This window comes from Penicillium concentricum (genome assembly GCF_028827145.1).
Source record: "Penicillium concentricum strain IBT 3081 chromosome Unknown utg000002l_segment0_segment0, whole genome shotgun sequence".
Classification (NCBI taxonomy): domain Eukaryota; kingdom Fungi; phylum Ascomycota; class Eurotiomycetes; order Eurotiales; family Aspergillaceae; genus Penicillium; species Penicillium concentricum.
This window is the reverse complement of record NW_026622755.1, coordinates 6,417,732-6,443,738: the sequence shown is the minus strand read 5'-3', so window position 1 is coordinate 6,443,738 and position 26,007 is coordinate 6,417,732. Positions and strand designations below refer to the sequence as shown.

At 48.8% G+C, this 26,007-nt stretch overlaps 13 protein-coding genes across 13 annotated transcripts; 6 read left to right on the top strand and 7 right to left on the bottom strand.

The window, feature by feature from the left end:
- Positions 1-771: 771 nt before the first annotated feature.
- On the top strand, positions 772-1,892 carry N7517_006155 (cytochrome b5 reductase family protein; the record flags this gene model as incomplete). The annotated part of the gene is made up of 4 exons (XM_056723885.1): positions 772-816; positions 872-1,139; positions 1,195-1,272; positions 1,324-1,892. 4 exons carry the CDS (start codon positions 772-774, stop codon positions 1,890-1,892), a joined length of 960 nt encoding a protein of 319 aa, XP_056580135.1.
- Positions 1,893-3,110: 1,218 nt separating this feature from the next.
- N7517_006154 (uncharacterized protein) lies at positions 3,111-4,466 on the top strand (the record flags this gene model as incomplete). Its single annotated transcript, XM_056723884.1, has 3 exons — positions 3,111-3,179; positions 3,569-3,943; positions 4,017-4,466. 3 exons carry the CDS (start codon positions 3,111-3,113, stop codon positions 4,464-4,466), a joined length of 894 nt encoding a protein of 297 aa, XP_056580134.1.
- Positions 4,467-4,902: 436 nt separating this feature from the next.
- N7517_006153 (urease Ure) lies at positions 4,903-7,929 on the top strand (the record flags this gene model as incomplete). Its single annotated transcript, XM_056723883.1, has 5 exons — positions 4,903-4,984; positions 5,246-5,304; positions 5,355-5,381; positions 5,471-5,848; positions 5,932-7,929. The coding sequence occupies 5 exons, from the start codon at positions 4,903-4,905 to the stop codon at positions 7,927-7,929; spliced, it is 2,544 nt and encodes an 847-aa protein (XP_056580133.1).
- A 216-nt stretch (positions 7,930-8,145) lies between these two features.
- On the bottom strand, positions 8,146-8,523 carry N7517_006152 (uncharacterized protein; the record flags this gene model as incomplete). The annotated part of the gene is made up of 1 exon (XM_056723882.1): positions 8,146-8,523. The coding sequence occupies one exon, from the start codon at positions 8,521-8,523 to the stop codon at positions 8,146-8,148; it is 378 nt and encodes a 125-aa protein (XP_056580132.1).
- A 104-nt stretch (positions 8,524-8,627) lies between these two features.
- Positions 8,628-9,011, bottom strand: N7517_006151 (uncharacterized protein; the record flags this gene model as incomplete). Its single annotated transcript, XM_056723881.1, has 1 exon — positions 8,628-9,011. The coding sequence occupies one exon, from the start codon at positions 9,009-9,011 to the stop codon at positions 8,628-8,630; it is 384 nt and encodes a 127-aa protein (XP_056580131.1).
- Positions 9,012-9,161: 150 nt separating this feature from the next.
- N7517_006150 (uncharacterized protein) lies at positions 9,162-9,584 on the bottom strand (the record flags this gene model as incomplete). Its single annotated transcript, XM_056723880.1, has 1 exon — positions 9,162-9,584. One exon carries the CDS (start codon positions 9,582-9,584, stop codon positions 9,162-9,164), a length of 423 nt encoding a protein of 140 aa, XP_056580130.1.
- Positions 9,585-10,413: 829 nt separating this feature from the next.
- On the bottom strand, positions 10,414-12,950 carry N7517_006149 (uncharacterized protein; the record flags this gene model as incomplete). The annotated part of the gene is made up of 8 exons (XM_056723879.1): positions 10,414-11,337; positions 11,389-11,949; positions 11,999-12,267; positions 12,319-12,472; positions 12,523-12,621; positions 12,671-12,804; positions 12,854-12,871; positions 12,923-12,950. The coding sequence occupies 8 exons, from the start codon at positions 12,948-12,950 to the stop codon at positions 10,414-10,416; spliced, it is 2,187 nt and encodes a 728-aa protein (XP_056580129.1).
- A 685-nt stretch (positions 12,951-13,635) lies between these two features.
- Positions 13,636-14,526, top strand: N7517_006148 (uncharacterized protein; the record flags this gene model as incomplete). The annotated part of the gene is made up of 1 exon (XM_056723878.1): positions 13,636-14,526. The coding sequence occupies one exon, from the start codon at positions 13,636-13,638 to the stop codon at positions 14,524-14,526; it is 891 nt and encodes a 296-aa protein (XP_056580128.1).
- Positions 14,527-15,000: 474 nt separating this feature from the next.
- Positions 15,001-15,757, bottom strand: N7517_006147 (uncharacterized protein; the record flags this gene model as incomplete). Its single annotated transcript, XM_056723877.1, has 3 exons — positions 15,001-15,549; positions 15,674-15,687; positions 15,739-15,757. 3 exons carry the CDS (start codon positions 15,755-15,757, stop codon positions 15,001-15,003), a joined length of 582 nt encoding a protein of 193 aa, XP_056580127.1.
- Positions 15,758-15,981: 224 nt separating this feature from the next.
- Positions 15,982-16,267, bottom strand: N7517_006146 (uncharacterized protein; the record flags this gene model as incomplete). Its single annotated transcript, XM_056723876.1, has 2 exons — positions 15,982-16,090; positions 16,149-16,267. 2 exons carry the CDS (start codon positions 16,265-16,267, stop codon positions 15,982-15,984), a joined length of 228 nt encoding a protein of 75 aa, XP_056580126.1.
- A 641-nt stretch (positions 16,268-16,908) lies between these two features.
- N7517_006145 (uncharacterized protein) lies at positions 16,909-18,694 on the bottom strand (the record flags this gene model as incomplete). The annotated part of the gene is made up of 3 exons (XM_056723875.1): positions 16,909-17,343; positions 17,396-17,900; positions 17,994-18,694. 3 exons carry the CDS (start codon positions 18,692-18,694, stop codon positions 16,909-16,911), a joined length of 1,641 nt encoding a protein of 546 aa, XP_056580125.1.
- Positions 18,695-20,930: 2,236 nt separating this feature from the next.
- N7517_006144 (potassium transporter) lies at positions 20,931-23,816 on the top strand (the record flags this gene model as incomplete). Its single annotated transcript, XM_056723874.1, has 12 exons — positions 20,931-21,140; positions 21,196-21,221; positions 21,295-21,529; positions 21,587-21,742; positions 21,836-21,858; positions 21,909-22,077; positions 22,145-22,311; positions 22,370-22,421; positions 22,481-22,636; positions 22,685-22,831; positions 22,884-23,410; positions 23,480-23,816. 12 exons carry the CDS (start codon positions 20,931-20,933, stop codon positions 23,814-23,816), a joined length of 2,205 nt encoding a protein of 734 aa, XP_056580124.1.
- A 288-nt stretch (positions 23,817-24,104) lies between these two features.
- On the top strand, positions 24,105-25,939 carry N7517_006143 (nitrogen permease regulating protein NPR2; the record flags this gene model as incomplete). The annotated part of the gene is made up of 3 exons (XM_056723873.1): positions 24,105-24,147; positions 24,206-24,634; positions 24,687-25,939. 3 exons carry the CDS (start codon positions 24,105-24,107, stop codon positions 25,937-25,939), a joined length of 1,725 nt encoding a protein of 574 aa, XP_056580123.1.
- Positions 25,940-26,007: the final 68 nt, after the last annotated feature.

The window sequence follows — 26,007 nt, the reverse complement described above, 5'->3', positions numbered from 1 at the left end:
CATGGCATGCATGAAAGATGGTCGCGTGGAAACCACCGCCCCGTTCACGGGCGAGATGGTTGGATGTCTCTAGTCCCGTATGGTGGCATCTCTAGGTTATTTTGAAAAAATCATCGGGTTTCTTGAATTATTCGAGTTCTAGTAGGACAATGAGCATACATGGAGAGTAGGCCCACCTGGTAGATGCCTATGGATATCGACCTGGAAAACGGGCTGTTTTCCTTTAGGCTTCTTGCAAATCCCTCCATTCACAGCGTGATCATCGGCATGGATGTACATAGGAACGTCGTTGCAAATCGCTTACTGCTGGTCATACAATTCATAACGAACTATATGCATATATATCCATGGCTATCAATAATATCATATCAAAAACTAGTCGATTCTATCATCCCCCGGGCCTGTACATTACACTTTCAATCCCGGCGGAGTAAATATCAGATATCGCAGTTTCTTCAGCCGCCCGATACCGAATATTGATGCCTTGTAGATCAGGCATCTACCGGCTATCTTCAACTGCCGTTTAGTTACAAGTTTTTGTTTTGGCCTGTCGATAAGGACTGCTTAGAACATATTGACAATCTTTACTCAAAACAGTCTTTACCGAAAGTATTGATCTGTGCAGGTCGCAATACAGGAACCTCTTATTGCGTCATTCGAAATCAGGTCGGGAGGGAGCTGTCCGCTTTCGCATATGTAATCCGATTTCTTCCCCGGGACTTTCTCAGGTTCCTTTCCCTCTTCCCCCATTCCCCCCAATTCATTGCAATCATGTTTGCTCGTCACTCCTTCCGCTGTGCGCAGCCCTTGAAGCAGGTTAGTTGAAATAGGTCGTTTCAATTCCGAACAATACTAACAGCCATTCAATCAGAGCTTCCGCAAGTACTCTGCGGAGGCCGCTCCCAAGAAGTCCAACTTGACCCCCATCTACGTTGGTGTGGGTCTCGCCGGTCTCGCTGCTGGTGTCTACCGCTACAGCACCGGCGCGGTTGCTGAGCCCAAGGACCGCCCCAAGGTCTTCAACGGCCAGGACTGGGTGGACCTCAAGCTGGCTAACATTGAGATCCTGAGCCCCAACACCAAGCGTCTTCGCTTCGAGTACGATGATAAGGAGGCTGTCTCTGGCATTCCTGTTGCCTGTGAGTAGTCTGGTCCCGGGGGATGATTGTCAATCGATCACTGACAAGCATATAGCTGCTCTGTTGACCCGTTTCAAGCCCGAGGGTGCCGAGAAGAACATCCTCCGTCCCTACACCCCCACCAGTGATGAGGGTAAGATCAACATAAACCACGGCTTGCTTCTCGTTTGCTAACACATGGCAGATATTCCCGGCTACCTTGAGCTCGTCGTCAAGGCCTACCCCGGCGGCCCTATGTCTGAGCACATACACTCCATGAACATCGACCAGCGTCTGTCGTTCAAGGGACCTATTGTCAAGTACCCCTGGGAGGCTAACAAGCACAACCACATCTGCCTGATCGCCGGTGGTACTGGTATCACCCCGATGTACCAGCTTGCCCGTGAGATCTTCAAGAACCCTGAGGACAAGACCAAGGTCACTCTGGTCTTCGGTAACGTCACCGAGGAGGATATCCTCCTGAAGAAGGAGCTGCAGGATTTGGAGAACACTTACCCCCAGCGCTTCCGCGCCTTCTACGTCCTGGACAAGCCCCCTGCCGAGTGGACCGGTGGCAAGGGCTTCATCACCAAGGAGCTGTTGAAGACTGTCCTGCCAGAGCCCAAGGAGGAGAACATCAAGCTCTTCATCTGTGGCCCTCCCCCCATGTACAAGGCTATCTCCGGCGCTAAGGTCAGCCCCAAGGACCAGGGCGAGCTTACTGGTATCTTGAAGGATCTGGGTTACAGCAAGGAGCAGGTGTTCAAGTTCTAGATTATTGTAAAATATGTCACTAGAATACTTAGCTAGTTGGATATGCGGCAGAAGAGCCATGTATATTGGTGCATCTTGTTTTCAGCGTGTTGCCGCGTCTCTGGCTGGCTTCGGACGTCATTAATAGAATAAATACATTGCCTCCAAATATTTAATCCGGTGTATCTGACAGTTGTATTTATTTCTGGCAGCATGGGCAATGAAAAGAATTAGATATTGAAAGAGAAAAAAAACCACAGGGGATGTGATAAACTGGGAAGGGTGGGGGATATATATTTGCACAGCCAGTGGGAATACCTGTGGGAATACCTGTGTAGAATACAAGATACCTAGTGTAAACAGCACCGAGTCATTACTTGTGTAGTAATAAGCAGTAAAACAAAGGAATTCACATTTAAAATGTAGCAAAATAATTGCCCACAAGTGTACAAGCTGCCCCGAAGCCTACATGCATATATGTATACAGAAAGTACTGGTAGCCAAGCGACAACAGACACTAGACCATAGAAGTACATTCTAAAGTCATTGCGGAGAGAAAAGAATCGAAAGGCAGTTTCAAATAGAATTGAATTAGGAAGTTAGAACAGGCGTTTGTACTACAAGCTTGACACCTTGTGCTCAGCTGAGCCCCTCTACAGGGCTTGGGCGACCCTGAAGTTGAGATTTCGGCGGGGGAGCATAGCCCACACCTGAACATATCCCAGCACCCCCAAGAAGAGGGAAAAGAGCAGGATAAACAGTAAGATTATGAAGAAGTAGATGTATCACATCACAAAACGATATGTGGGAATTTATATAAAGGAATAAAAATGTTAAATGTATGTGATTGTTTGGCAAGTATACAAGTGCCCAGGTGGCTGTTACCCCTCGGGGGCTCCTAAGCCTAGGAAGTTATGTATTTATTATCGATTTAGAACCCCCCACAATATTTTAGGTAGGCTATTATAGGGTATATATGAATGATATAGTTTTCAATCAAATTTAAGACATTTATAACTGAATAGAATAATATTTCAAAGGACTGTGTTGCCTGGGGTTCCGGGGGTGTCTCATGACCAGAGCCTAAGCCTAAAGCAGAGTTCGACATGTCCGGGCACCTTCGGGGCGCCTAAGCTATTTAGTGGGTACTCGGCCCTTCCACCCCCCGTCCCCTTCCCCCCCTTCCCCCCGAAATTTTCTCTTTTCTTCACCCCAACCACTCTCTCGGCTTCCAAAACAATGGCTTCCAACCAAGATGACACGACCGTTCAGGTCAACAAAGAAGAGCTCAGACGGGCTGGCGACTTGGTATTTTTCCCCTTTCATGTTTTACCCTATTGATTTCGGCATTTTCATCGTGTCGGTTCTTTTTTTTCTGTTTTCTTGTGCGCATCCCCACTGCGCGCCTACTACGCGTCGCGTTCGAAGATCTATAAAGCTACCCATTAAGCTGTTGAAGCTTAATCTACATCATGTCATACTTCAGTATCATGTTGGCAAGCTTCATGTGCAAAAAAAAAGAACAATCCCCACCCTTTCTCCCTTCAGACCCGAGGATCGTCTTGACATCGCACACTTCTTGCGAACTTACGCGCCGCCTGATTACCCCTCTTCCTTCCCTAACTCTATATGCATACACATACTAAATGACCAAGCGCAATTGCTTCTGACGTAGCATCGCTAACAATGCCTCATAGATCGTCATGCGCCTCATGGAGGTGCAGTCTTACATCGCCGACTTGGGCAAGGCCTACGTCCAGCACGTGAGCAACATCACCGAGGGACGTGATGCCAACATTGAGCTTCCCCTCGGTCCTTCTGGATTCATGGGCCCGGACATCCCCTTCCGCGCTGGTAGCCCCGGCGCCAAGTCCGAGGCTGGTGGCCCCAAGAAGCGCAAGCGCGCGCCCGTCGACCCCAATGCGCCCAAGCGTGCCTTGACCCCCTACTTCCTGTATATGCAGCACAACCGCAGCAAGATCGCCGATGACCTTGGCAATGACGCGCGCCCCAAGGATGTCGCCGACGAGGGCACCCGCCGCTGGCAGAGCATGGAAGATACCCAGAAGGAGGTATGTATTAGCAGCGACGCAGTCCCATCTTGAATGTTGTGTGTAAGTATGCAGAGCTAAAGCATCCATACAGGTCTGGAAGAAGATGTACGCCGCCAACTACGACCAGTACAAGCGCGACATGGCAGCCTACAAGGCCGGCAGCAAGGCTGACGAGGAGCACGATCCCGCCGCCAGCCAACTGCAGCAGGACTTTGCCGGTGCCGAGGTCGAGCCCGAGGTCGAAGCCGAAGCCGAAGCCGAGGTTGAGGCTGAAGCTGAGGCTGAGCCCGAGTCCGGTGAGGAGACTACCGACTCATCCGACGAGTCGCAGTCCCCCTCTCCCGTGAAGGAAAAGACTCCCCCGCGTAGCACCACCAAGCGCCGCCGCAGCGACACCAAGGCTAAGGAGGCTGAGACTCCTGCCAAGTCGCCTGTTAAGCGGAGCAGCCGCAAGGCTGCTGAGCCTGTAGTTTCTACACCGGCTGCCAAGACACCTGCTGATAACAAGCGCAAGAGCAAGAAGCGCAAGAGCGAGGTGTAAATGAATAGTTGCTTTCTGCTTTCTGCTTTCTGATTTCTGATTTGCTTGACTCTAGGGTCAGATGAGATGGTTTCGGTCTGGTGGACTGGATGTGTAACCCCCCGGGTTTTTTTTCAGCGGCGTTTGGGGAAAAACTGTACCTACTTAGCTTGAATTAGTGAAATGGACTGATGGGATGTGGTTTCTAGATATCTCTAGTATTCGTAGCTAAATAGTTTACCCTCTATATTGTACAAGTATAGTTCCAGGAAAAAGGTGCGGGTCTAACTTTCCCGCTATACAGCATTTATAACTAGACTAGATCAAATTAAATCAAATTGAATCCAATTACATCCAATTACAGCCAACTAAGTCCAACTAAGTACAACTAAATCAACTAAATACCACTAAATCGAACTAATTCAATATAATTCAATATCAATCAAAGCATTGACTAATGCCGCCGTCCTCCGTTCCCCGGCCCAATCGGCCTTCGCGGCACTTATCATGGACAATGGCCTTATCAGCATTCCAAGAAGGTTTGAAATGGACATCCCCCACATTCCTCTTTTCTACTTTCTTTTGACCTCTGTCTACATCTCTTTACTCTTTGTAAATTTGCTTCAAAACTGCCTTCAATACCTGCCCCCGAAGCCAATTATCCTGCACGCCAAGAACTGCCAGGTTCATGGTTCCACTTGAACCATGCAGCTTATTCCGAAGGAGGCAAGTCACACCCCCGAGAAAACAAACACAACTAACACCCCTGCAGCTTGACAAGCTCACCATCGCCCATCTAGGCTTCTTGGCACAGCGTCGCTTAGCACGTGGAGTGCGGCTCAATCATGCAGAAGCTGTGGTATGTTTATATCCTGGGGTTGTAAGACACCACTAACATATCCCCAACAGGCCCTGATAGCCTCAGTGCTACACGAGGTACGATAACACAATCCCCTACAATGGCATCAGGAAATACCATATACCCAGTTCATCCAACGCGCAAACTAACACCCAAACCCCCGCAGTTAATCCGCGATGGCCACTACTCCGTCGCCGATCTAATGTCCATCGGCAAAACAATGCTCGGCCGCCGCCATGTCCTCCCCTCCGTACTCGCAACCCTCGTCGAGCTCCAAGTCGAGGGAACTTTCATCTCCGGTACCTATCTGGTAACTGTGCACCACCCGATCAGTAGCGACGAGGGCGATCTCGAGCGCGCTCTGTATGGGAGTTTCCTGCCCGTCCCCGCGCCCGAGGCATTCCCAGACCCGGACCCGGAGGATTTTACACCCGAGAAGATGCCCGGCGCGGTTATTACTGTTAAGCAAGCGCGTGTGGAGTTGAGTCCTGGGAAGAGGCGTATTAAGCTTAAGGTTATGAGTAAAGGAGATCGGCCGATTCAGGTATGTACATTGTCAAGATACAGAGTGGGGAGGCAATCAGGGGACATGAAGCGAGTGATGCTAATTACGGTGTTGATTGATAGGTCGGATCGCATTACCATTTCATCGAGACGAACCCCCAGCTGCACTTCGATCGCTTGCAGTCGTACGGTTTCCGACTGGATATCCCTGCCGGCACATCGATCAGATTCGAGCCTGGCGACACGAAGACGGTCACGCTTGTCGAGATCGGTGGACATCGCGTCATCCGTGGTGGAAATTGGCTGGCGAATGGGCCGGTGGACATGAGCCGGGCCGATGAGATCATGGCCAAGCTGCAGACAGCTGGGTTTGCGCATGTGCCGGAGCCGCAGGCGGATAGCGCGCTTGTTTCTGGGTTCTCGATGGAGCGCGAGGCGTACTCGCGCATGTTTGGTCCTACGACGGGCGATCTGGTGCGGCTTGGGTTGACGGATTTGTGGATTAAGGTTGAGAAGGACATGACAACTTACGGGGACGAATGCTCTTTCGGTGGAGGCAAGACGCTGCGCGAGGGAATGGGGCAGGCGTCTGGTCTGTCTGAGACCGAGTGTCTTGACACTGTTATCACGAATGCGCTGATTATCGATTGGACTGGTATCTACAAGGCTGATATTGGTATCAAGAATGGACTGATTGCTGGTATTGGCAAGGCTGGAAACCCGGATGTCATGGATGGCGTGCATCCTGATCTGGTGGTGGGATCGTGTACGGATGTTATTGCTGGAGAGAACAAGATTATTACCGCTGGTGGTATCGACACGCATATCCACTTGATCTGCCCGCAGCAGGTGGAGGAAGCTCTGGCCTCGGGAATCACCACGTTCCTCGGCGGTGGCACCGGCCCTACCACTGGATCAAACGCTACGACATGTACACCGTCGCCGAATCTCCTACGCCAGATGATGCAGGCATGCGACAGCCTGCCGATTAACCTAGGCATCACGGGCAAGGGCAACGACTCCGGAAAGAAGAGTCTCAGAGAGCAGGTCTTAGCAGGCGCAGCAGGCCTCAAGCTTCACGAAGATTGGGGCTCTACCCCAGCAGCAATCGACAACTGTCTCGAAATCTGCGATGAGTATGATGTGCAGTGCATGATCCACACCGACACTCTGAACGAATCTGGCTTCGTCGAGCAGACCATTGAAGCCTTCAAAGGCCGCACAATCCACACCTACCACACCGAAGGGGCAGGTGGCGGCCACGCCCCAGACATCATCTCCGTGGTCGAACACCCCAACGTTCTTCCTAGTAGCACAAACCCAACCCGTCCCTTCACCCTCAACACCCTCGACGAACACCTCGACATGCTAATGGTCTGCCACCACCTATCAAAGAACATCCCCGAGGATGTCGCCTTCGCGGAAAGCCGCATCCGCGCCGAAACCATCGCCGCCGAAGACGTCCTCCACGACCTCGGCGCCATCAGCATGATGTCTTCCGACTCCCAAGCAATGGGCCGCTGCGGCGAAGTAGTCCTCCGCACCTGGCACACAGCACACAAGAACAAGACCCAGCGCGGACCTCTCGGCAGCGACGCCGACACTGGCGCAGACAATTTCCGCGTGAAGCGATACATCAGCAAGTACACGATCAACCCCGCCCTCGCGCAGGGAATGGCGCACGTAATCGGGTCCGTGGAAGTCGGCAAGGTCGCCGATCTGGTGATGTGGAAGTCGGCGTCGTTCGGCACAAAGCCTGTATCCATTATGAAGAGCGGAATGATCGTTGCTGCAGAGGTTGGAGATCCAAATGCGTCGATCCCGACTGTCGAGCCGATGATTATGCGGCCGATGTTTGCTGCCCGCGTCCCGGCTACGTCTATTATGTTTGTTTCGCAGGCTTCTATTGATGCGGGCATTGTGCAGACGTATGGATTGAAGAAGCGCATTGAGGCTGTGAAGAATTGTCGCTCTGTCGGGAAGAAGGATATGAATTTTAATGATGCTATGCCGAAGATGAAGGTCGATCCGGAGAGTTATACGGTTGAGGCGGATGGGGTGCTTTGTGATGCAGAGCCGGCTTCCGAGTTGCCTTTGACGCAGGCGTATTATATCTTCTGATTTTGGATTTCTGTCTTTCATACCCTTAGCTTTTGTTTTGGTTTTTACAGTTCCTATATACCTCGGCGCTCGATAGTGAGCTCGAGTTTTGGTTTTTGCGTAGAGGATTTTGATAATCCAACGAAAGCGATGATTTCTTTTTCTTTTACTTTAAATCTACGCTCTACTATCCTCTACAATGGTACACACATAGTCAATAAGCAAATTATCATTCTTTCAAAAACATAAAGAAGCTAAAACCCCCTCGATAGAATCAACAACAATTCCATCTGTCCTCCGTCCATCAGTATTAACAAGAATATCCGCCCAGTGCAACAAACAAGCAACAAGATCATTGCACATAAGCGGCACATTATAGCTATAAAACCCGTACGGTTTCGCCATAACATAAGCATTGCCCCGAGCATCAACAGCCATAGCCATAGAGGCATCCTTAAGCCGATGAACACTACTAAAAAGCTCACGCATATTCTTAGCAACAGCCTCACCAGCCAGGGGATTTTCCATCAGCAGCCTCGCCTGCATTCGCAAACCGAGGACGAAAGCCGCGCGCTCACGTTTAAAAGTTGACACAGGGCCGGTTCGGGTAGCCATAACGTCGTAGAAAAAACACGTCGAATAAATGTGATATACGATAAAAAAAGCAAGGTAATAAAAAACCAGGAGTAATTGATAATTCTTTCCAATTCCAGTCCTATCTAAAAACACAAATTAGCCACAATCCGATCAATCAATCTCGCTACAGCAACAGGGACGTCAGTGCAAAGTTTATCGCGTAATCGGCCCGCTAGATGGGCACACTGGCCCTTTAGTGCAGCGCAGTGCATGGGTACATCGGTTTCGTAGAAGCCGCTCTGGTGGATTAGGACGTAGGGGTGGTGACGGCTTTCGACGGCCATTTCCATCGAGAGGGAGGCGATGATATCGAGGTGATGGATTATCTGTAGACGGAGGTTTGGGATTACGTAGATACGACTGTTGATGTCGTGGCGTAGGAAGGTTGTTTGTTGCTCTAGGAGGGTTACTAGGTCGTCTCGTGCCTTGCGGAAGGCTGATACGAGGGATTGGTTGATATGTGCCATGTGCAGCGAGGGATTGTATGGGTTCTATAAATCTAGATGGAGATAGAAAATGTTAATTTGAATGAATGTGGAACGTACCTGGGTTCTGGAACTAAGCAGCTACTAGCAATAGCTGATGCTGCGAGTCCGCGACTCTCGATATCGAGGGATCTATTCTAGATGGGCTTCCAGGTCAGCAAGTGCATATCCCAGCTCAATCGCGATATCACGCTCGCAGTTCGCAACAGGACGGTGGATGTGGTCCAGGAGGAGCTCGGAGAGGTGGCGGGTGCAATGGCCGACCTCATCGCAGGCCCGAGGGACGATGAAGAGGTAGAAGCGGGCGTCTCGGGATGTAACGAAGTTCATGGCTGCGGCGTCGGTAACAAGGGCCTGGGATGCCCACTTCATCTTGTCGGCCTGGACCTTCAGGGACTGGATGTTGAGGGCAACCTCAATGAGGTAGTTACCCTCGGGACCCTCCTGCAAAATGCCGATGTAGCGGCGGATGTTGTTCAAAAGGAGATCGCGCTCCGTCTTGTACTTGACGATAGCGCGAGTACCGCGGAAGACACGGACAGCGATGGACTGCATCGTGGATGGTGGGAAGAGTGGTGCTCTGGCTGTCCTCTTATATGAAATGGAGAGGCGATTAAATGCAGAGGATGTATCGCTTACCTGGTTGGGTTAGCTGTGGAGCTGTGAAGCTGTGAAGCTGGGAGTACACCAGAGTAACCTGGTCGCACTGATGGACTGTGAGAAACTGAAGTGGATGATACCTCGAAATGGTTAGGACATTGGGGCCTATTTATACATTCGTATGTCGCTGGGTTGAGCAGACTGGAGACAAAGCCTTCATCAAGAGAAAGGAATGAAAGACATATGAGTTATTGTTGGGAATCTTTGTTCTCTTTGTTCTTAATATCTGCAAGTGGCCATGATATTGCAAGAAGTCGGTATACAAGGCGAATGAAGGTAGTTCCAAGGTACACTCACTAAGGATTTGCTATAATTTTAGCCTCGCAAGGCCATTGTTTAGTTCTTTGTTCTATAAACCAGGTGAAGGGCAACGGTAATGTTAATCAAAGAGATTGTTGATATCGGTGCTTTACTCGCCAGGTTCTTAGGGTTTGTCTCGACGATGTAGGGCCCTCAGCGGTGGACCGGCCTTTCTTTTGTATCGCAAGTCAAAGTGATAGTAATTTGGAGCACGTAAATCTTTTACAATACAATGTCCATTCCTATGAAAGGGACAAAACCCCACGATGGCCAGCTTCCAGGTATCCAGGCATAGTTCCATCGGCAAAATACCAGATGGCAAGATCAATAATAAGATAGTAAGAAGGGGTATCATACACAGTAAAATTGAAGAGCGAGATAGAAAAAAAAAAGAAGAGGAACAGATTCACTCGAAAGACCAAGCTCATAGCTCAATCTCCTCCTCACCATGATTATCACCCGCCGAAACAAGCGATACATCTGTCCACGCAGAGAAAGTACCTTCGCGAGCAGCTAGGTAAGCAGCAACACGCGCACGGCGTGAGCGATTCACTATTTCTTCTCCTCGCGCCGGATCCCGTAGCCCATTTTCAACGGAATTTTGGTCCGGAGAGTCAAATGCTGACTCGGAGATGGAGAGAGAAAGTACGTCTGTGTGTTGACTTTCTGTTTGTTGGGTGATTGGACGAGGAGACGTCATACCATCGCTAGTTAGGTCAATGATTTTTGTAGATGTGCTTTGTTCGGACCTGAGTCGGAGTCCTGTCGCCGGAGGTTCTAAACCCGACTGGTCAGGTATGAGCGTATCATCTTCTTCACTTCTCTCGTCACTGGCCGGATCGAAACTGTCTTCTTTTTCTGCCGGCCATGTAGACGGGAGAGGATTGACCTGGAAGAGCCCAGGTTCTGGATGCTCTTGAAGATAGCGGTGTGCTTGTCGGATTTCGTTGCGCTTAACTCTGGCTGTCTCTTCAGATTGACTCAAATGATGTAGAGGGTCCTGCTTCTGATCATGAAGCTGGCTTGCATCGGCGGTACCAAGACTAAAATCTTCAATGCCACTACTGGTTTCTTGTGTGGACTGTGTGGAGAGGTCCATGTCGTATCGGGCTCTTTTTCTTGCCCGCAGATCTCCCTCGTTATCGACATCAGTAGTTAGAGTCTGCCGCATGTGAGTGTCATGCGAAAAATTGTTTCCTGAACAGAGGTGACCGAACAAACGTCTGACGGAGACGTTTTCGTTCCAGGTCGTTGGATCCACGGTGCATGGATGAATATCCTTGGGCCGGAAGGCAGCTATGAGTTCACATAGTTCGGAGTAGGAAGAGTGTCGTGAATAGGGGAATCGCTATAATGTCATTAGAGAGGATTATCGAAAGAAAGCAGTAGTGCTACTTACTATCGTGGTAGGCAGATCTGGCTGAGATGATCGACTAGCGGTATCAGATGGACCGTGGCTTAGAGCGGTCACCAGATTCTTCAATGAAATTTCGCCCTCGTCCTTCACGCCGTATGTATCAAGCGAGAGTGCTTTCTTTCTCGACCGGAACGCATCCAGAAGGGCACTTCGCACCTGAGAAAGGGCTTGTTTGTCCTGGACGTGTTTGAGACACAGCTTCTCCAACTCAGCAAGTGCAGATTCATCTGGCAGCTCGAGTTCATGTGTTTGGTACAGATCCCCAATACCACCGCCCGCGCCGACCTCAGGGATTTCCGCACCACCGGTGGTGCGATTCACAATAGGTACAATATAGACCGTGTTAGTGCCGCGAGCTGCCGAGCACGATACTCCAGGCTCACAGCTGTGGATTCGACTTGATTCGCTGTTGCTGAGGCAGCCTGCTACAGCTTTGTTTCCCAGCTCAAAGCCACAGAGGGCAGGAGCTTCGCTGACTCCTCTATTTCCTGGAGTCTGGATCAGAGACCGATAAAGTCCCATCTGGTAACGGTCCACATGAATCTACGCTATATTAGCCAGTGTCATGTTTGAGCTGCGTAATATTAATCACCTTTGTGTTAAGCGCAGCTGAGAGCGCTATCCAGACATCCTCGTAGCCGAAGGTCCACGCACGGAAGTAGAAAACTGTATCATCAGGATAAGCCTGGACTTTCTGCAGCAGCTCAGACAATCCCTCGGCTTTGGAAGGGAACTCGCGGAATGGATTTGTCTTGCTTGCAAAGGTAGAGTCTAGATACAACTTATCCAGCCGTTTCTGGCCCAGAGTATACGGTATTAATATTGGGTGGCGGACCAAGCTGCTTACCCACCATGTTTCGGCTGAAGGTAATCAGCCAGCAATTCAATTCAGATGAGATATTATTGACCCACCTCGAATGTCACCTGTGTAGATGATTGCCTTCCCGTCGCCTTCAATTAGAAACATCACAGCCCCAGTGCAATGGTTGGCATCAAACAATGTCACCTTGATACGACGTCGGGGGGTGAGCTCAATTTCCGTTGGGGTATTCAGTGGAATTGGGCGCTGTGCGGGATGAGCTCTCAACTCCTAGTCAAAGTTTAGAACACACTAACCAGAAGCTTGGCAAGATGCTTATAGTGCAGTCGGCGTGACTCCAAGATGCCTTTATTAAAGTTCATCCGATGGGGATATTTTTCAATCCGGAGGAGCAGCTTCTCATGGTTAGATTAATGATGTTCAATAGGATGAACATGAGCATACCTCTCGCGTGGCCGGCGAGCAGTAGATAAAGGATGTCCGAAAGGACTCTAGGCCCTGTAAATGATCGCTATGCACATGGCTAAGGAAGCAAGCCAGTGGCGCTGGTCGCTCGGGACATTTCCGAAAATAGTCAACTGCTTTTCTTAGCAAGCCCCAATAAGTTTGGCTGATCTAGTAGCTCACTGCGAATCTCGGGAAACTCTGTTCGGATGATTTAGCGTGAAATTGTGACATGGGACGTTTCAGTCTCACCTTCTATAATACCATCAAAGGTCGACATGGTAACTAAAAGATGTTAGATGTTGTCCAGGGTTGCCTAAGTGAAGATAAATCGTTGGACCTATTCCACGTGATATGAACATCCAACTTCAAGCCAATAAAGATGTCTAAATGTTTCTTTAATTTAAAGCATTATGATTCGATGAATCATTTACAGGTGAATATGCGATCGAAGTCCACCTGGGCAAGTGCATCGTGGCCATTGCCAGCGCACACACTTACTCTTTTACGTATAAAAGTCTTGTAAGTCTCCCGGGTTGTTGTCTTCCTATAAACCCGTTCTATTTTCTTTTTCTTATTTCTTTCTATCTTTATAAATTTTCAATGGAACGCCTGTGAGACCTTCAATTCCCCAAGGGTCAAAGAGCCGAAACGTCAGCTGGGCACCTGATCGGGATTTTCTTCTCTTATATTATAATCCATTGACTTGGATTACGAGAATTCAGGAAGAAAATATTTCTGTTCGTATATGAGAATTTACTATATGCGCCCTCTTTAGCGTGCACTCCCTGCCAATCCCCCATCCAAAACATCCACGTCCATCCGGGAATTTGACAAAGGGCAAGGGGGGAATCCTCCAGGGCAGGATATCCTGAATCATCACATTCCAAGGAGTCTGGGACAACCTTGCCTCCTTCATTTGCTTTCTTACCTCTTCCTTCCACATCCGCCGGGAGGTTTTCACCATGCGTAAACCATCCGTCGGCCAGATCGTGTATAACGCCACGTTCCCACGACCTCGCACAAACGACCCTGGATCATTTGGTGCTCACATTACCCGAAACCTCGTCCCAGAAGTGCGTATCGAAACATCCCTTTTCTACGGCTCGCTAGACTGCATCGAAGCACAATACCCGGGGCTGGACTACTCACATGGACCACATCGCATGCGACTGGGTCGTTTCCCATGGCACCGAAGGCTATTCCGGACATTTGACGAACTCGGTCTGACAGAGGAGGAGATCTCCAATCTCTGTCGGTGGGAAGGGACCAAGTCCGCGCGTCAGCGATACGAGGCAGAAGAAGGGATTATCGTGCGGGACACCACAGCCCACTCAGTCCGACCGGCATCCCCCCAGCCCGCCCCTTCAATCGAGATCCACTTCAACGACTGCGACTTCTGCGGGACAGAAGAGGAAGATGACCTGATCATCGAAACACAGAGCAACGATACAGTCCGTGCGATCGATTCCCGGGCCTCCAGTTACCGGTCCACCTCGGAAGAGCACGAAATTGAAGAGGAACTCAGCGACGAGGAAATAGAAAGCTGTGGTGTAGCCCTCAACACCCGCATCCATGCTGCGCTGGCCGCTCGCGATCAAGGCACTGATGTGCCGCTCGACGAAGACTGGGAACAATGGCTGAAGGAGGCTGGAGAGCGCGGCGGTTACGAGATCGTGCAGGCCATTCGTGCGAACCAGCCTTTGACTCTGGTCGCTGACAACGTCCGACTCCCACGCGGTCGCGGTGCGGCCCGCGTGGTCACAAGGGCGGCCTTGTTCACAGTGCCAGATAGCATTATCGCGACAACCGCTCTTCCATCTACATCTAACCATGCCTCTGGCACGGCTCAATGACTGCATACGATTTACTCGACCATCAAACCTTTTGAATACTGCTTTCGCTATGATTTGTGTTTGCATTTTTTTTTATACGGCGCATCTTACCTCCCTCGCATTGTCTGAAGTGGACTGGCTCCTTCTTCTCTGGGTTCTATTTGCTTTTCATCTATATCCATTGCTCTATTTATGCCCCCAGAAGAGTCTCTTGCTTGCGCATAGATTTTGTTGTCTCCTGTCTCATTTCATCTAATACCCTCATGTTCCTGTTCCTCATGCGTTGCTTGACTTGTCAACTTTCATCATTTGCTTTGCCGAATATATTCATATTCAACGTGGTAATCGGGGGATTTGCAGCAAACGGCAAAAGTTCAGAAATATATGAAATATCACTTGTTTTCATGATCCAATAGATGGGTACTGTAAACGAGATGCAGACTGGATATTCATTACAGCCGTTCTGAGCAATGCTTGGAAATGAAAAGAACGAAATTAAATAACATCTCCATCTTCGACACGAATGAACTCCCATACTATGCCCTCATCTCTGTTAGTGCTGACCACAAGCCGTGTTCCCCCGTCTACCCGCATCGGCAAGAACCCTCTACCCTGTTTCACGAGGAGAAGATAGCCGCCATCTGGATGTGCTCGCACACAAAACGACTCAAAGTCATTGAGAACCTTGGCCTCCGCGATGAATTTATTCTTGTTATTATGTCCGATAAAGGTGCCAGAAACCAGGTTTTGAAAACCCAGGAACATGTGGTCGGATTCGACGCACGACCAGTAAATACCACACCCATGTCCACTGCGTTCAGGCATCAGGCGTAGGATTCCTTTTTGAAGTCCAATGACAAGGTTTGTAGCAGGGTCGCGGATGATGTATGATCTGCCTTTCCAAGGACAGTTCCTGGAAGGGGTCGCGACCGAATGCCTCGACGGAAAATTGTCTATTGATTCACCGCAAACGCTACTAAATGTGGGTGTATCGCATCTTCCATCTTCTGTCGTAGTGGAAGACATTGTATCTTCCATCTTGAGCTAGAACGGAGGGAATGTTCTTTCCCTTTCTTGTTGGGTTTGATCTCGGGGACGCTTCTGGTATGTCCTTGCGACCCAGGTTAGTCAATATTATCTTGTGGTTATTGGTTAAGAGGAGATATACCTGCAGACTAGATACTGTTGTGTGAAGATAATGTCGATACCTTTCCTCCTTTTGGTGCCTCTTACCTTCCAGATCACGGGCCATTACATAATCAAAGCGATATGCCCACCTGGGCAGGTGCTCGCTCAGCCTAAGTAGGCTACAACATACTGGCGCCGTCTGAGATGTTGGTGTTCTAATCATTTATTAGTTAAGACAGGGAGATGTAAGTCACTAATATTTTTTCTACCACATGTGTTTTGATATTCCAGAGGGTTCATTTCAGATTTTATGGGGTTGTTCCTGAGCTGCATCAGCCTCAGCAAATATCAACACTGTTTCTCCTTTTCCGCTCTATCCAGCGGTTGATCTTTCGTCTTTGAAACGTTATCCAGTTGATTGGATGAGGCTTGGCCCGAAGACTCATCCTCAGAACGTCTGGTGAACTTGTCAGATATCCAAGGATTCCGATATTCAAAGAAATATGTTTACTCACGTTGCGGTCCATGAATTTTCGAAGTCTGCGCGGATTTCTCTGTCCTCTTCGTCCTTGTCCACGAGATCTTGAAGATCTTTGGGGAGAGGACTTGAAGTTGTCTCTTTGTTCTTGTCCATACTCAGATCACGCCTAATTTTCCAATACCGTGAGGATGCTATTCCGAGCTCAACTTTCTGTAACTTGACAATTGATAGTTGTTCATATTCACTTCTATACAGGAGGCAAGGGATATAGCCAAAATTCCGATTGTGAGGGGCGATGGATCTCTTTGCGGTCCTTGACGTCACTCATCGAAAAACGGATTGCCACCTGAGTTCATGGAGATTACGAGGCCGTCTTTTCCCATTTCAACTGACGCAATTGGTGTGGTATACAAACAAACATATCCTGCCTGGCTCCTCTAGGCCTTCGGGAACTTAATATCAATAGGTGAACTTACGTCACCATGTAAGAAAGCGGTGTCACCGATTTTCCGGCGTGTGATAATCCGACTCAAGCCGAACATTCTCAAACTTGATACCAGGGCAAGGTGAGTATCAGAACAATGATTTGAGACATTTATTCAAAAACCCAAGTAGTGTACTTCAGACTAAATACAAACGCCAGGGATATAGCTTCATCAAGGAAAGTGCAGGAAGATATGTTATGGTCGAGGGGGCTCCAAATCCAGGCTGAACGACACCTGCATCTCACCAATAATAAACCAAAGATACATCTCTCCAATCAGTCAGACTGACCATGCGTGTTGTTGAGACCGTTACCCCCATGGTGATTTCACATGGTCTTCGTTTGTAGTCCAATCCCACCAAAGACCGTTATTATCAGTTCCCTGTTTAGCGACTGCACAATCCGCCAGGAACGGCCTATCAAAGTCACCGTTGAAGTTGGCCGCTTTGTAGAATTCCGCCGTCATGTTCTTGTCCATTCCACAAATCGGTCCACACCAGTATGGGCGTTCGTCGTACCCGTATGGGTGGAGGATATCCCCCTTCCTGGCGTATATGTAGTCGGGGTTGTTGACAGTTTTACTAATGTCACACACGGGGATAGTCCAGACACCTTCCATGCTCGCACCCTCCGAGTAAGGGTTAGCGCCAGAACCGACGATTTCGGCCATACGTTTGTTGAAGGTTGCCGTGTCGTATTTGTTGCCAGCGGCCTTGAAGGACTTGAGAGAGGATTTGATAGCGTCCTAGAGGGAACGTTAGTATGCGATATTTGCTGTATATGTGTCGGTCACATACCAATGGACTAAGATTATTCCAGAATGGTCCGGAGCCCTGTAGTATAGGAGATTCACCCATGCGATCAGATCCCCAGGGCCGAGAAATCCATCCGTTGGGCCTGTCCCACTCGTTCATCTTCGTAATATCCTTCTGCCAATAGTATAGGTACCAAGCGCGATTTTCCTCATCGCAGATAACATTATCGCCGTCACTGGTACCTCGGCCGACATCCTGGCCATCATGGCAGGCACCACCGCCGATGATAAACACACGTTGCGAACGCCATAGAGAGTTGATCATCATCGCCTGCATGGTAGCGATCATTGAATTTCGGGCTTGGTTCTTTTGCAATCCCGGGTAGTTAACCCACGCTCCGCCCTTGAGTACGTCACGGATATCGCCATTTCCGTAGCCATTACCAAACATCAGCTCGTTATTGCTAGTAACGAATGAATCTGCGATATTTCTCACTGCCTCTGCCATGAGATGGCCAAGGTTAGCCTGTGTGATATCGGTCGTGTCTCTACATAGGGAGGTTAGTAATAGTAATAGTAATGGATCTATGTTAAAGATCTCTCTCGTCTAGGGACGGGCGGGGTTAGGAGGGGGGACTCACAGTGAAGTGGTAGCTAGAATGGCTGCGCTAACTCCACCGCTAAGCAAGGTTGAGCTTGCTCCCGCAATGCTAGGCGCAACAGTACCGACGAGCGGCTCTAAAACAGGTGCACTTAACCCGACTGTACCAACAGCAACCAGGGTAACGATTAGATTCATGATCTCCTTTGAGACCAATGGATCCCAGGCATTCTCATCATGCCAGAAATTGTTCACTATCTCATCGTTCTCCAGGGCTGAGACGACAGCAGCGATATTGAACGACTCCTCTAGACCGAGGTAAAACCCGTGTAGGTTATTAAGCGCCTTCAGAACATAGTACGCCTGCTCGGTGCTATCGCCTAGGGAGTTAATCTTGGGGTTGTTGCAAACCTGGACCCCGCAATTATCGTTGTTGCCGTTGTTCTGACACGACCAGTCAGACTGGCTTAGTGCGTAGTAGCCGAAAGCACCGGCGAATCCGCCTGCGTTGCTTGTTCGTGTTTTGGCATTCTCGGTCCACCATGTCTCAAGCCAGGCGTCGGTGTTGGCTTGGTTCCATTGTTTGGAGCTTCGGTTCTCTGTGTACTGTCCGACTGGGCCACAGGTGTCATTGTTACCTCGGGCAATCTTGTTGTAGAGTGGGCCGTGGGGGACGGCGGTTACTTGGAGGACAACCGCTGCCCATGTGCCAATGCAAAGTAGAGCAGATGCAGAAAACATGTCGTTGGACAGCCTAGACCGGGACTGTACCTTCGACTAGATTTGATGCTGAAAGATGAGTCTTCTGGACATTTCAGAGATACTCCAGGGTTTATATGTCGTCCTAATTGCCGCTATCAACAATCAGGAAAGTGGACTTGATATAGATCGACAATATTCTTGTTTCCTTGGCAGTCTGTACAGAAATTAGCATTACCCAGAACCGCATATGGTGTAGAAACGGTGCCCCAATCATTATGCCCCAGCTGATTGACCTGCCTAAGATCCCTCTAATATAGAAGAAGTCGGTGGCTAAAAAATGACATACGGTCCAAAGCACGGGGAGCAGGGATAGATCTTCCAGCTTCTTACGGGTTTAGGCAAATGGGGAAGATAATTGATTCATTTCGACTCGAAATGGAGATTAAAGTGTCCTAATATACGGGATCTGCTTGCACTGGTTGCTTGACTTCAGTATTTCTGTGCTTGACCCCTAGGTGCTATTGACCTTACTCCCCATGAGTGATGCATGATCTGTTTGTTTCTTCCCAGACTAGCGAATCTATATTGTCTGTATAGGACAGTTACCCGAATCCACGGTAGGGTTTAAACTTATAGCCGAACTCAATCCCAAGCCCATATGTGTTACCAATGCCCTATCCAACCCTATTCCCGAGGTCCCTGTATTGATTTCCCAATTGGAATACGCCAAGATGTCCACGGGTGTGGGGTACCCCGTATTTATACAGCATCTTCCGGCAGCCGGCGAAGGGCCCACCGAAGCGGTCACTCCGCAAAAGTTTAAACACTCCAGCTGTTACCACCTTCCTAATTTGGTATATCGCTCATCATGTTATGATTTTTGATTGGGTATCTAACCGGAAGAACTTCGACTGAAACTTCTGCTGTATACTCCGCAATATCTCAGAGACACACTCTTCAGTGTCGCGTACCTTCAGGACTCAGGAGAGACTGCGCCGATCTGACGAGGGAAAGAAATCATTGTATTTAGCTAAGAGAGGAAGGAATATCAATCTGAGGGAGCAAGGTGCTATCAACCTCAAACTGTCTCAACATCCCACCGATAAGACATCCAACCTAAGCGTCGGGCCGGGTACCGGATAATGTCACTCGAGACCTTTCCCCTTTCATTTTAGTGCTCACCTTTGCTGCTTTTTGATCTCAGAGTAAAATTGAGCACACCCCGTGGTCAGGTGCTCACAGAGCATTACATAAGCCGATCAAGCATCCACCTGGGCATGAATCCATCTGATCACATGAGTAATCTGATCATAATCTGATTTACAGAGTAGTGAAATCCAAGCACCTACGATCCCTGAGAACGTATTTACCAAGACGTTGTTGCAATAAGGACCAGGAACTTTCCCGACAGTCTGTGAGCTGTTAAACAAGATAATTTTCATCGAGCCTTGACGAGGATAACTTGTAGTTCAGAGAAATAATCCAGTTAAATTTTGAGAGGATTCAAGGCTATATATATACACATGATTGATTCTGGTTATCGTTGGCTACGAGGCAAATGCATGGTGTTATTTGATTGCTTTTCTGTGGTAGTAGCTGTGACTTTCAAGCGTTACAAAAGTCCCCCGAGACTCGAGGGTACGGAGTGGATTTTTTTGGCGAGGCCTAATGTTTACATTGCTTATTCCTTAATCAGAGTTGATTGTTAAAGCATTTGAGTAAGAATAATACTCAAATCGATTCGTATCATAGATATCATCGTCCTGATAATAGAAATGAGTGAGTCGTGGGGTAAGCTTCTTCTTTCCTCGACATGGTAGTGGAGGAGATAATTGCCTCATATATTCATAACTGTAGAATCCCAAATTCCTTGGAAGCTCACCACCTATTAAAGCTCAAGTTGACCATAATTCTTATCTACATAGTTAATTTTGTTTTCTGTGGTTTGATGTGGTTCGCTTTCAGGGACAGAGGCCAGATCAAGGTAGTATCATTATTTTGTATACATAAGTATGCGGCATTTTTCTTGGATCCTCTTGTTCGTGTCGCCTTAATCGCACCCTAGTCAAACTTCGCAATCTAATTGGCTCCTTCCCACGTGTATTTTGACAGGCATTGCTATAGGATTTGAGTATAGATAAGAAATCACAGTCATGAATATCAAAAAAGCAACTGGGAGACCTTAAAAACAGTGTTGCTCCTGTCTATATTACACCTACCTTACCCCTTAGGAGTTGAGTTATCATAAGGATATCAGACCTTAGAAAGACCCGTTATGTCGACCAGTACTGAGGATGACTCGTCAGAGGATCGCATGAATATCCAACCCTCGTCCGGTGCGGGAGGTGTTTTTTCTTCTCGTGTAACACCGCGCAGGGCTCATACGGCTGGAAACAAGACTGCAAATCCCAAGGAGATGGACGTGGAGGTCGCATCCATCTCGGACGGGCCTGAGTTGGAGGAAAGGGACTTCCACAGCAAGCAGGTAATTGGGAATTGCTTTTCTTCCGTCATTATTGAATGTACTAATTGTCAAAAAGGTATTCAAAGGCTGGACACTGGCATTGTAAGTGACTCGATTCCAGAAGTCGCTCAGAGAGGTATTCTTCAATACTTACTCAAGGTTTCATCGTTTATAGGCTCGCATATCAATCACTCGGGGTCATCTATGGCGACATTGGGACAAGTCCTTTGTATGTCTTCTCGTCTACTTTCAGCAGTGAACCGAGCCATGAGGATGTCCTCGGGGCGGTGTCGTTCATCATCTGGGCTCTCACCATCATGGTTACTATCAAATATGTTTGCATAGTACTCTATGCAGATGATGAGGGCGAAGGAGGGACATTCGCTATATATTCCCTCCTATCACGATATGTAAGTGCTACACCAAGCTCACTTGACCTTTCACAGACATGCTAATATTACGCTCAGGCTAATCTCGTCCGACACGACCCTCGCCACACAAATCTTGTGAAAATGCAACGACACAACACAAACGAGCTGAAAAAACCGAATCTAATAACTCGCAATGTCATGGAGCGAAGCGCGTTCATCAAATGGACACTCAAAATCATCGGCGCATTTGGCGTTTCACTCATTCTCGCAGGCAAGCACCACCACTAGGATTCCCATTCAAGTCGCTAATGATTGATTTCAGATGGAGTATTAACCCCTGCACAGTCTATTCTTGGGGCAATTCAAGGGTAAGCTTAGCTACAACATAATACATCCGCACAGTGTTAAGATTGTCTAGGATTACTGTCGTGAACCCGGATATCTCTTCCCCCACCGTCGTCGGTGTATCATGTGCAATCCTCGTCTTCGTTTTCCTTATCCAGCCCTTTGGAACCAGCAGAATTGCAACCACCTTTGCTCCAATTGTTATACTATGGATGGTTTTCAATCTGTCGTTCGGGATCTATGTAAGTTGGAAGCAAGAGAAATCGAAATTCCAAGAGCAATACTTATTATCTATTATCGCTATTCTAGAACCTGGTCCATTATGATGCATCCGTACTCAAAGCGTTCTCTCCCTACTTCGCGGGTTCGTTCTTGGTGCGAAATGGGAGAGACGGATGGCTTCAGTTGGGAGGAATCTTGCTCGCCTTTACCGGTGTTGAGACATTGTTCGCAGACCTGGGAGCATTTAGCCAACGGTATGCTTACGCGGTTGGGAATACTAGCAATGCTCATGATCACTGACAATTGGCGCAGGGCAATTCGGATCTCTTGGCTCTTTTTCGTCTATCCGTGTCTTCTAGTGTCGGTTAGTTTCCTGATGTGACCTACTGATCAGAGACAAATATTCTAACTATACCTCCCTAGTATATTGGCCAAGGCGCTTATATTAGTCGAGTGCCCAGTGCGTATGCTAATCCGTTTTACCTCTCTTTGCCACCTGGGATGATATATCCAAGCCTCGTGGTCGCAATCCTAGCGTGTATTGTCGCAAGTCAGGCCGTCATCACTGGATCATTTCAGGTATGTGAAGAATAAGGTGATTCCAAACTGGTATCTAACTTCTTCTAGTTGCTTTCCCAAATCATGAAGTTATCATACTTCCCTCAGATTCAAACTTACCATACTTCAAAGACTGTCCACGGACAAGTGTACATCCCTCTCGCCAACTGGCTCATGATGATTGGAAGTGTTATTGTGACAGCCGTCTACAACAATGTATGTGCTCTAAGAACTGCCTTTTATATTGATTTCACTAACCTTACTACAGACCACTGCCCTCGGCGAAGCCTATGGAGCATGTGTTATACTTGTCTCATTCCTGACGACCTGCATGGTGACAGTTGTTGCACTTATTGTGTGGAGGCTGCCTGTGTACTTGGTCCTTCCTGTGTTCCTGATTTTCGCTCTCTGGGATGGCATGTTCCTCTCGGCCGCCTTAAGCAAGGTTCCACATGGTGCATGGTTCACGCTGATGCTAGCTGCTATTTTGACCTGCATTTTTGTCCTCTGGCGGTACGGAAAAGAGGAGCAGTGGAAAGCAGAAGAGTCCGATAATACACCTCTGTCCCGGACGACCGTGTTGAGAGAAAACAAGCTTCTCCTACAGAATGGTTCAGAGAATTCTACCCTTACCCCGATCAACGGTCTGGGGATATTCTTCGACAAATCTGGCATGTCGAATAACACACCAAGTGTTTTCCTTCACTTCATCCAAAAGTTCAGCGCTGCACCTGAGGTGACCGTTTTCCTTCATCTGCGACCCTTGTCCGTGCCCACAATCGCTCCAGAAGAACGGTATTCAGTCAATCGTTGCTACACATACACCGTTGATCAGGACAGGCAAGCCATACCTCATTGTTATAGGCTGATCGTCCGCCATGGATATACTGATGAGATAGTCACACCTGACCTTGGGGTCTTGGTTCACGATCTAGTTCGGAGCTATCTAACCTCCCAAAATAATTCCAAATCACTAGAGAGTGATAAGGAAAAGTTGGATGCGCTTGATCGGGCGTGGAACTCTCAGGTGATCTACATTGTGGGAAAAGAGCAGTTAAAGGTTCCGGCGGAGTCGAACATCCTTCGTCGACTGTTCCTCTGGGCATTCTTGTGGATGCGAGATGCTAGCCGAACCAAAGTTCAACACTTGAATGTTGAGACTGACAGGGTGGTGGAGGTTGGCTTTGTGAAGAAAATGTAAATATTCTAGTGGCTTTTCAGACTAGATGAATCGAGGAGAGTTGGACAAAGGGAAAGGATATATCACGTGATAATAACTCAGCGGCCAATCAGACACAATGTACATAGTCTAACCTAATTTGGAATAATGGGAGATATTGACGATAAGCTCTCCGCTCCGAGGTCCGCTCCGCAGCTGATCTGCCATGAACATGAACGTGAACGTGAACCTCATTTCAGCTCTATGTTTGATTAAATTTGGCCGATAGACTGTGCTGTCACGCACTCCTCCCAACACAACATCTCCACCATGATCAAGGCAATCTTCTACAGTAAATTCGACACGATAGAGGGTAAGGACCTTCAATACCATGATAGACCTTCGATTCGATACTGACTACTGTTATGCAGGTCCCAAAGTCGTCCATCAAGTCCCCGATGGAGCCATCGTACCCACCCCCACTGCACCCTCACAGCCACCCTTCCTCACCTTCTTCGATGTCTCCTTCTTCGTAATCCCCCGCCAGGAGCTCTGTGGAAACCTTTTGCAAGTCTGCACAAACGGATATCGTATTCTGGGCTACCCAATCTGCATGAAATCAGTGCGGTATGACCGCAATGAGTTCATCTTCAACTTCTGCATAGTCCTCGCCGAGGAAGACGACTTCAGCACGTATAAGAGCGTGGTACAGAAACTAGCAGACCTAATGCATGGCCTGGAGGAGCAGAACGGTTTCTTGTCCCGCGATTTCTCGAAGAGTGGTGAAGGGAAGGTATATAGTCTCTGTGAGATGTTGATGGAGGACTTGAACAATTATTGCGAGTGCATGATTCCCATTGGTATGTCCATGGACCCATTTAGCATGATTCCACTGCTAAATATTCCATCTAGACGAATTAAACACTCTGAACATCAAGCTTTTCCCGATATACCCTTCTCCCCCGCCCGTCAAGGCCTGGCAAGTACCGCTCTTCACCTTGCGATACCAGGCCTTCATGGATGAGAACTGGGACTTGACCATGCAAAGGGTATGTGAAGATGACTCTGCCCCCATGGCCAGAAAGACAACAGCTGAACCCTGCCAGATCGTACCACATATCAACGGCGTCAACAGCGTCCGCATCATCTCTGTTCTAGCCGACACAGACTTCTCCCTCACCTGCCGTGCCCTCCGACACCTCCTCTACTACGGCTGCCTATTTATCCTCGACATCTTCTCCTTCTCTGCCATCTACGCCCCAACCGCCCAATTCAGCACAACAATAGCCTCCGACGAAGCAATGCAACTGGAATGCGCCCGCTACGTAAACCTCCGCTTCGCACCACACCCACCAATCGGCCCAGACTCCCCTCTCCCCGCAACCCTAGCCCGATCCCCAAGCGTCAACGGCAGCACAAACGGCAGCATAGGAACAGCACCCCTCTCCAGCTCCCTCACCACAGACCCAGCACCAAGCCTTACACGCGAGGAATCTCGCTTCGACGCCGAAGAGATCTGGCCCCTGCTGGGCCCTGAGGAAAACCCAGTCACCTCCACCACCACAACATCCGCAACTGCACTCCACAAACCAGCGCTCGTCGATGGCGTCGCGCTGGTCGAACTCTACGCAAGCCTGAAACAGGGCCAGAGCGTCAAGCAATGGTACGCAGCCCACAGCCGCGCCCTAGCAAACATCGACATCCGCCGTTTCATAACCTTCGGCGTGATAAAGGGCTTCTTGTATCGCGTGCACAAATATGCATGCGCAACGAGCCAACCTGCACCCCCGCCGCGCACGTCCTCGTTCACGCCGACGGGTCTCTCGTCGCGTGCGACTACGGGAACCAATACACCCTATGCGGTCTCGAGTGTGTCAGAGGACGCGCCTATATCGGCGGCTATGAGGGGAGAGTCTAATCGTGAGCGGGCTGGGTCCGGGTCGTTGATGAGTGGGAGTCGGAATGGGAACGGGAACGGGAGTGGAGGGGCGCCGTCGACGTTTTGGGAGGAGGATGAGGAGGCTGTTGGGGATGAGGTTCTTGGGAAGTATCTTGATGGTACACATTGCTTTGATCAGGTTTGTACAGAGTTGGAGATGAGTGAGAGGGAGTTGACGGCTAGATTGAAGAGGTATCCTTGGGAGGTCTTAATTCTTCATAGATGAGTTGGGAGTTTTTTTTTCTTTTGGCTTTTGGATTGTTGGAATTGATACCCTACTTTTTATCATTTTGG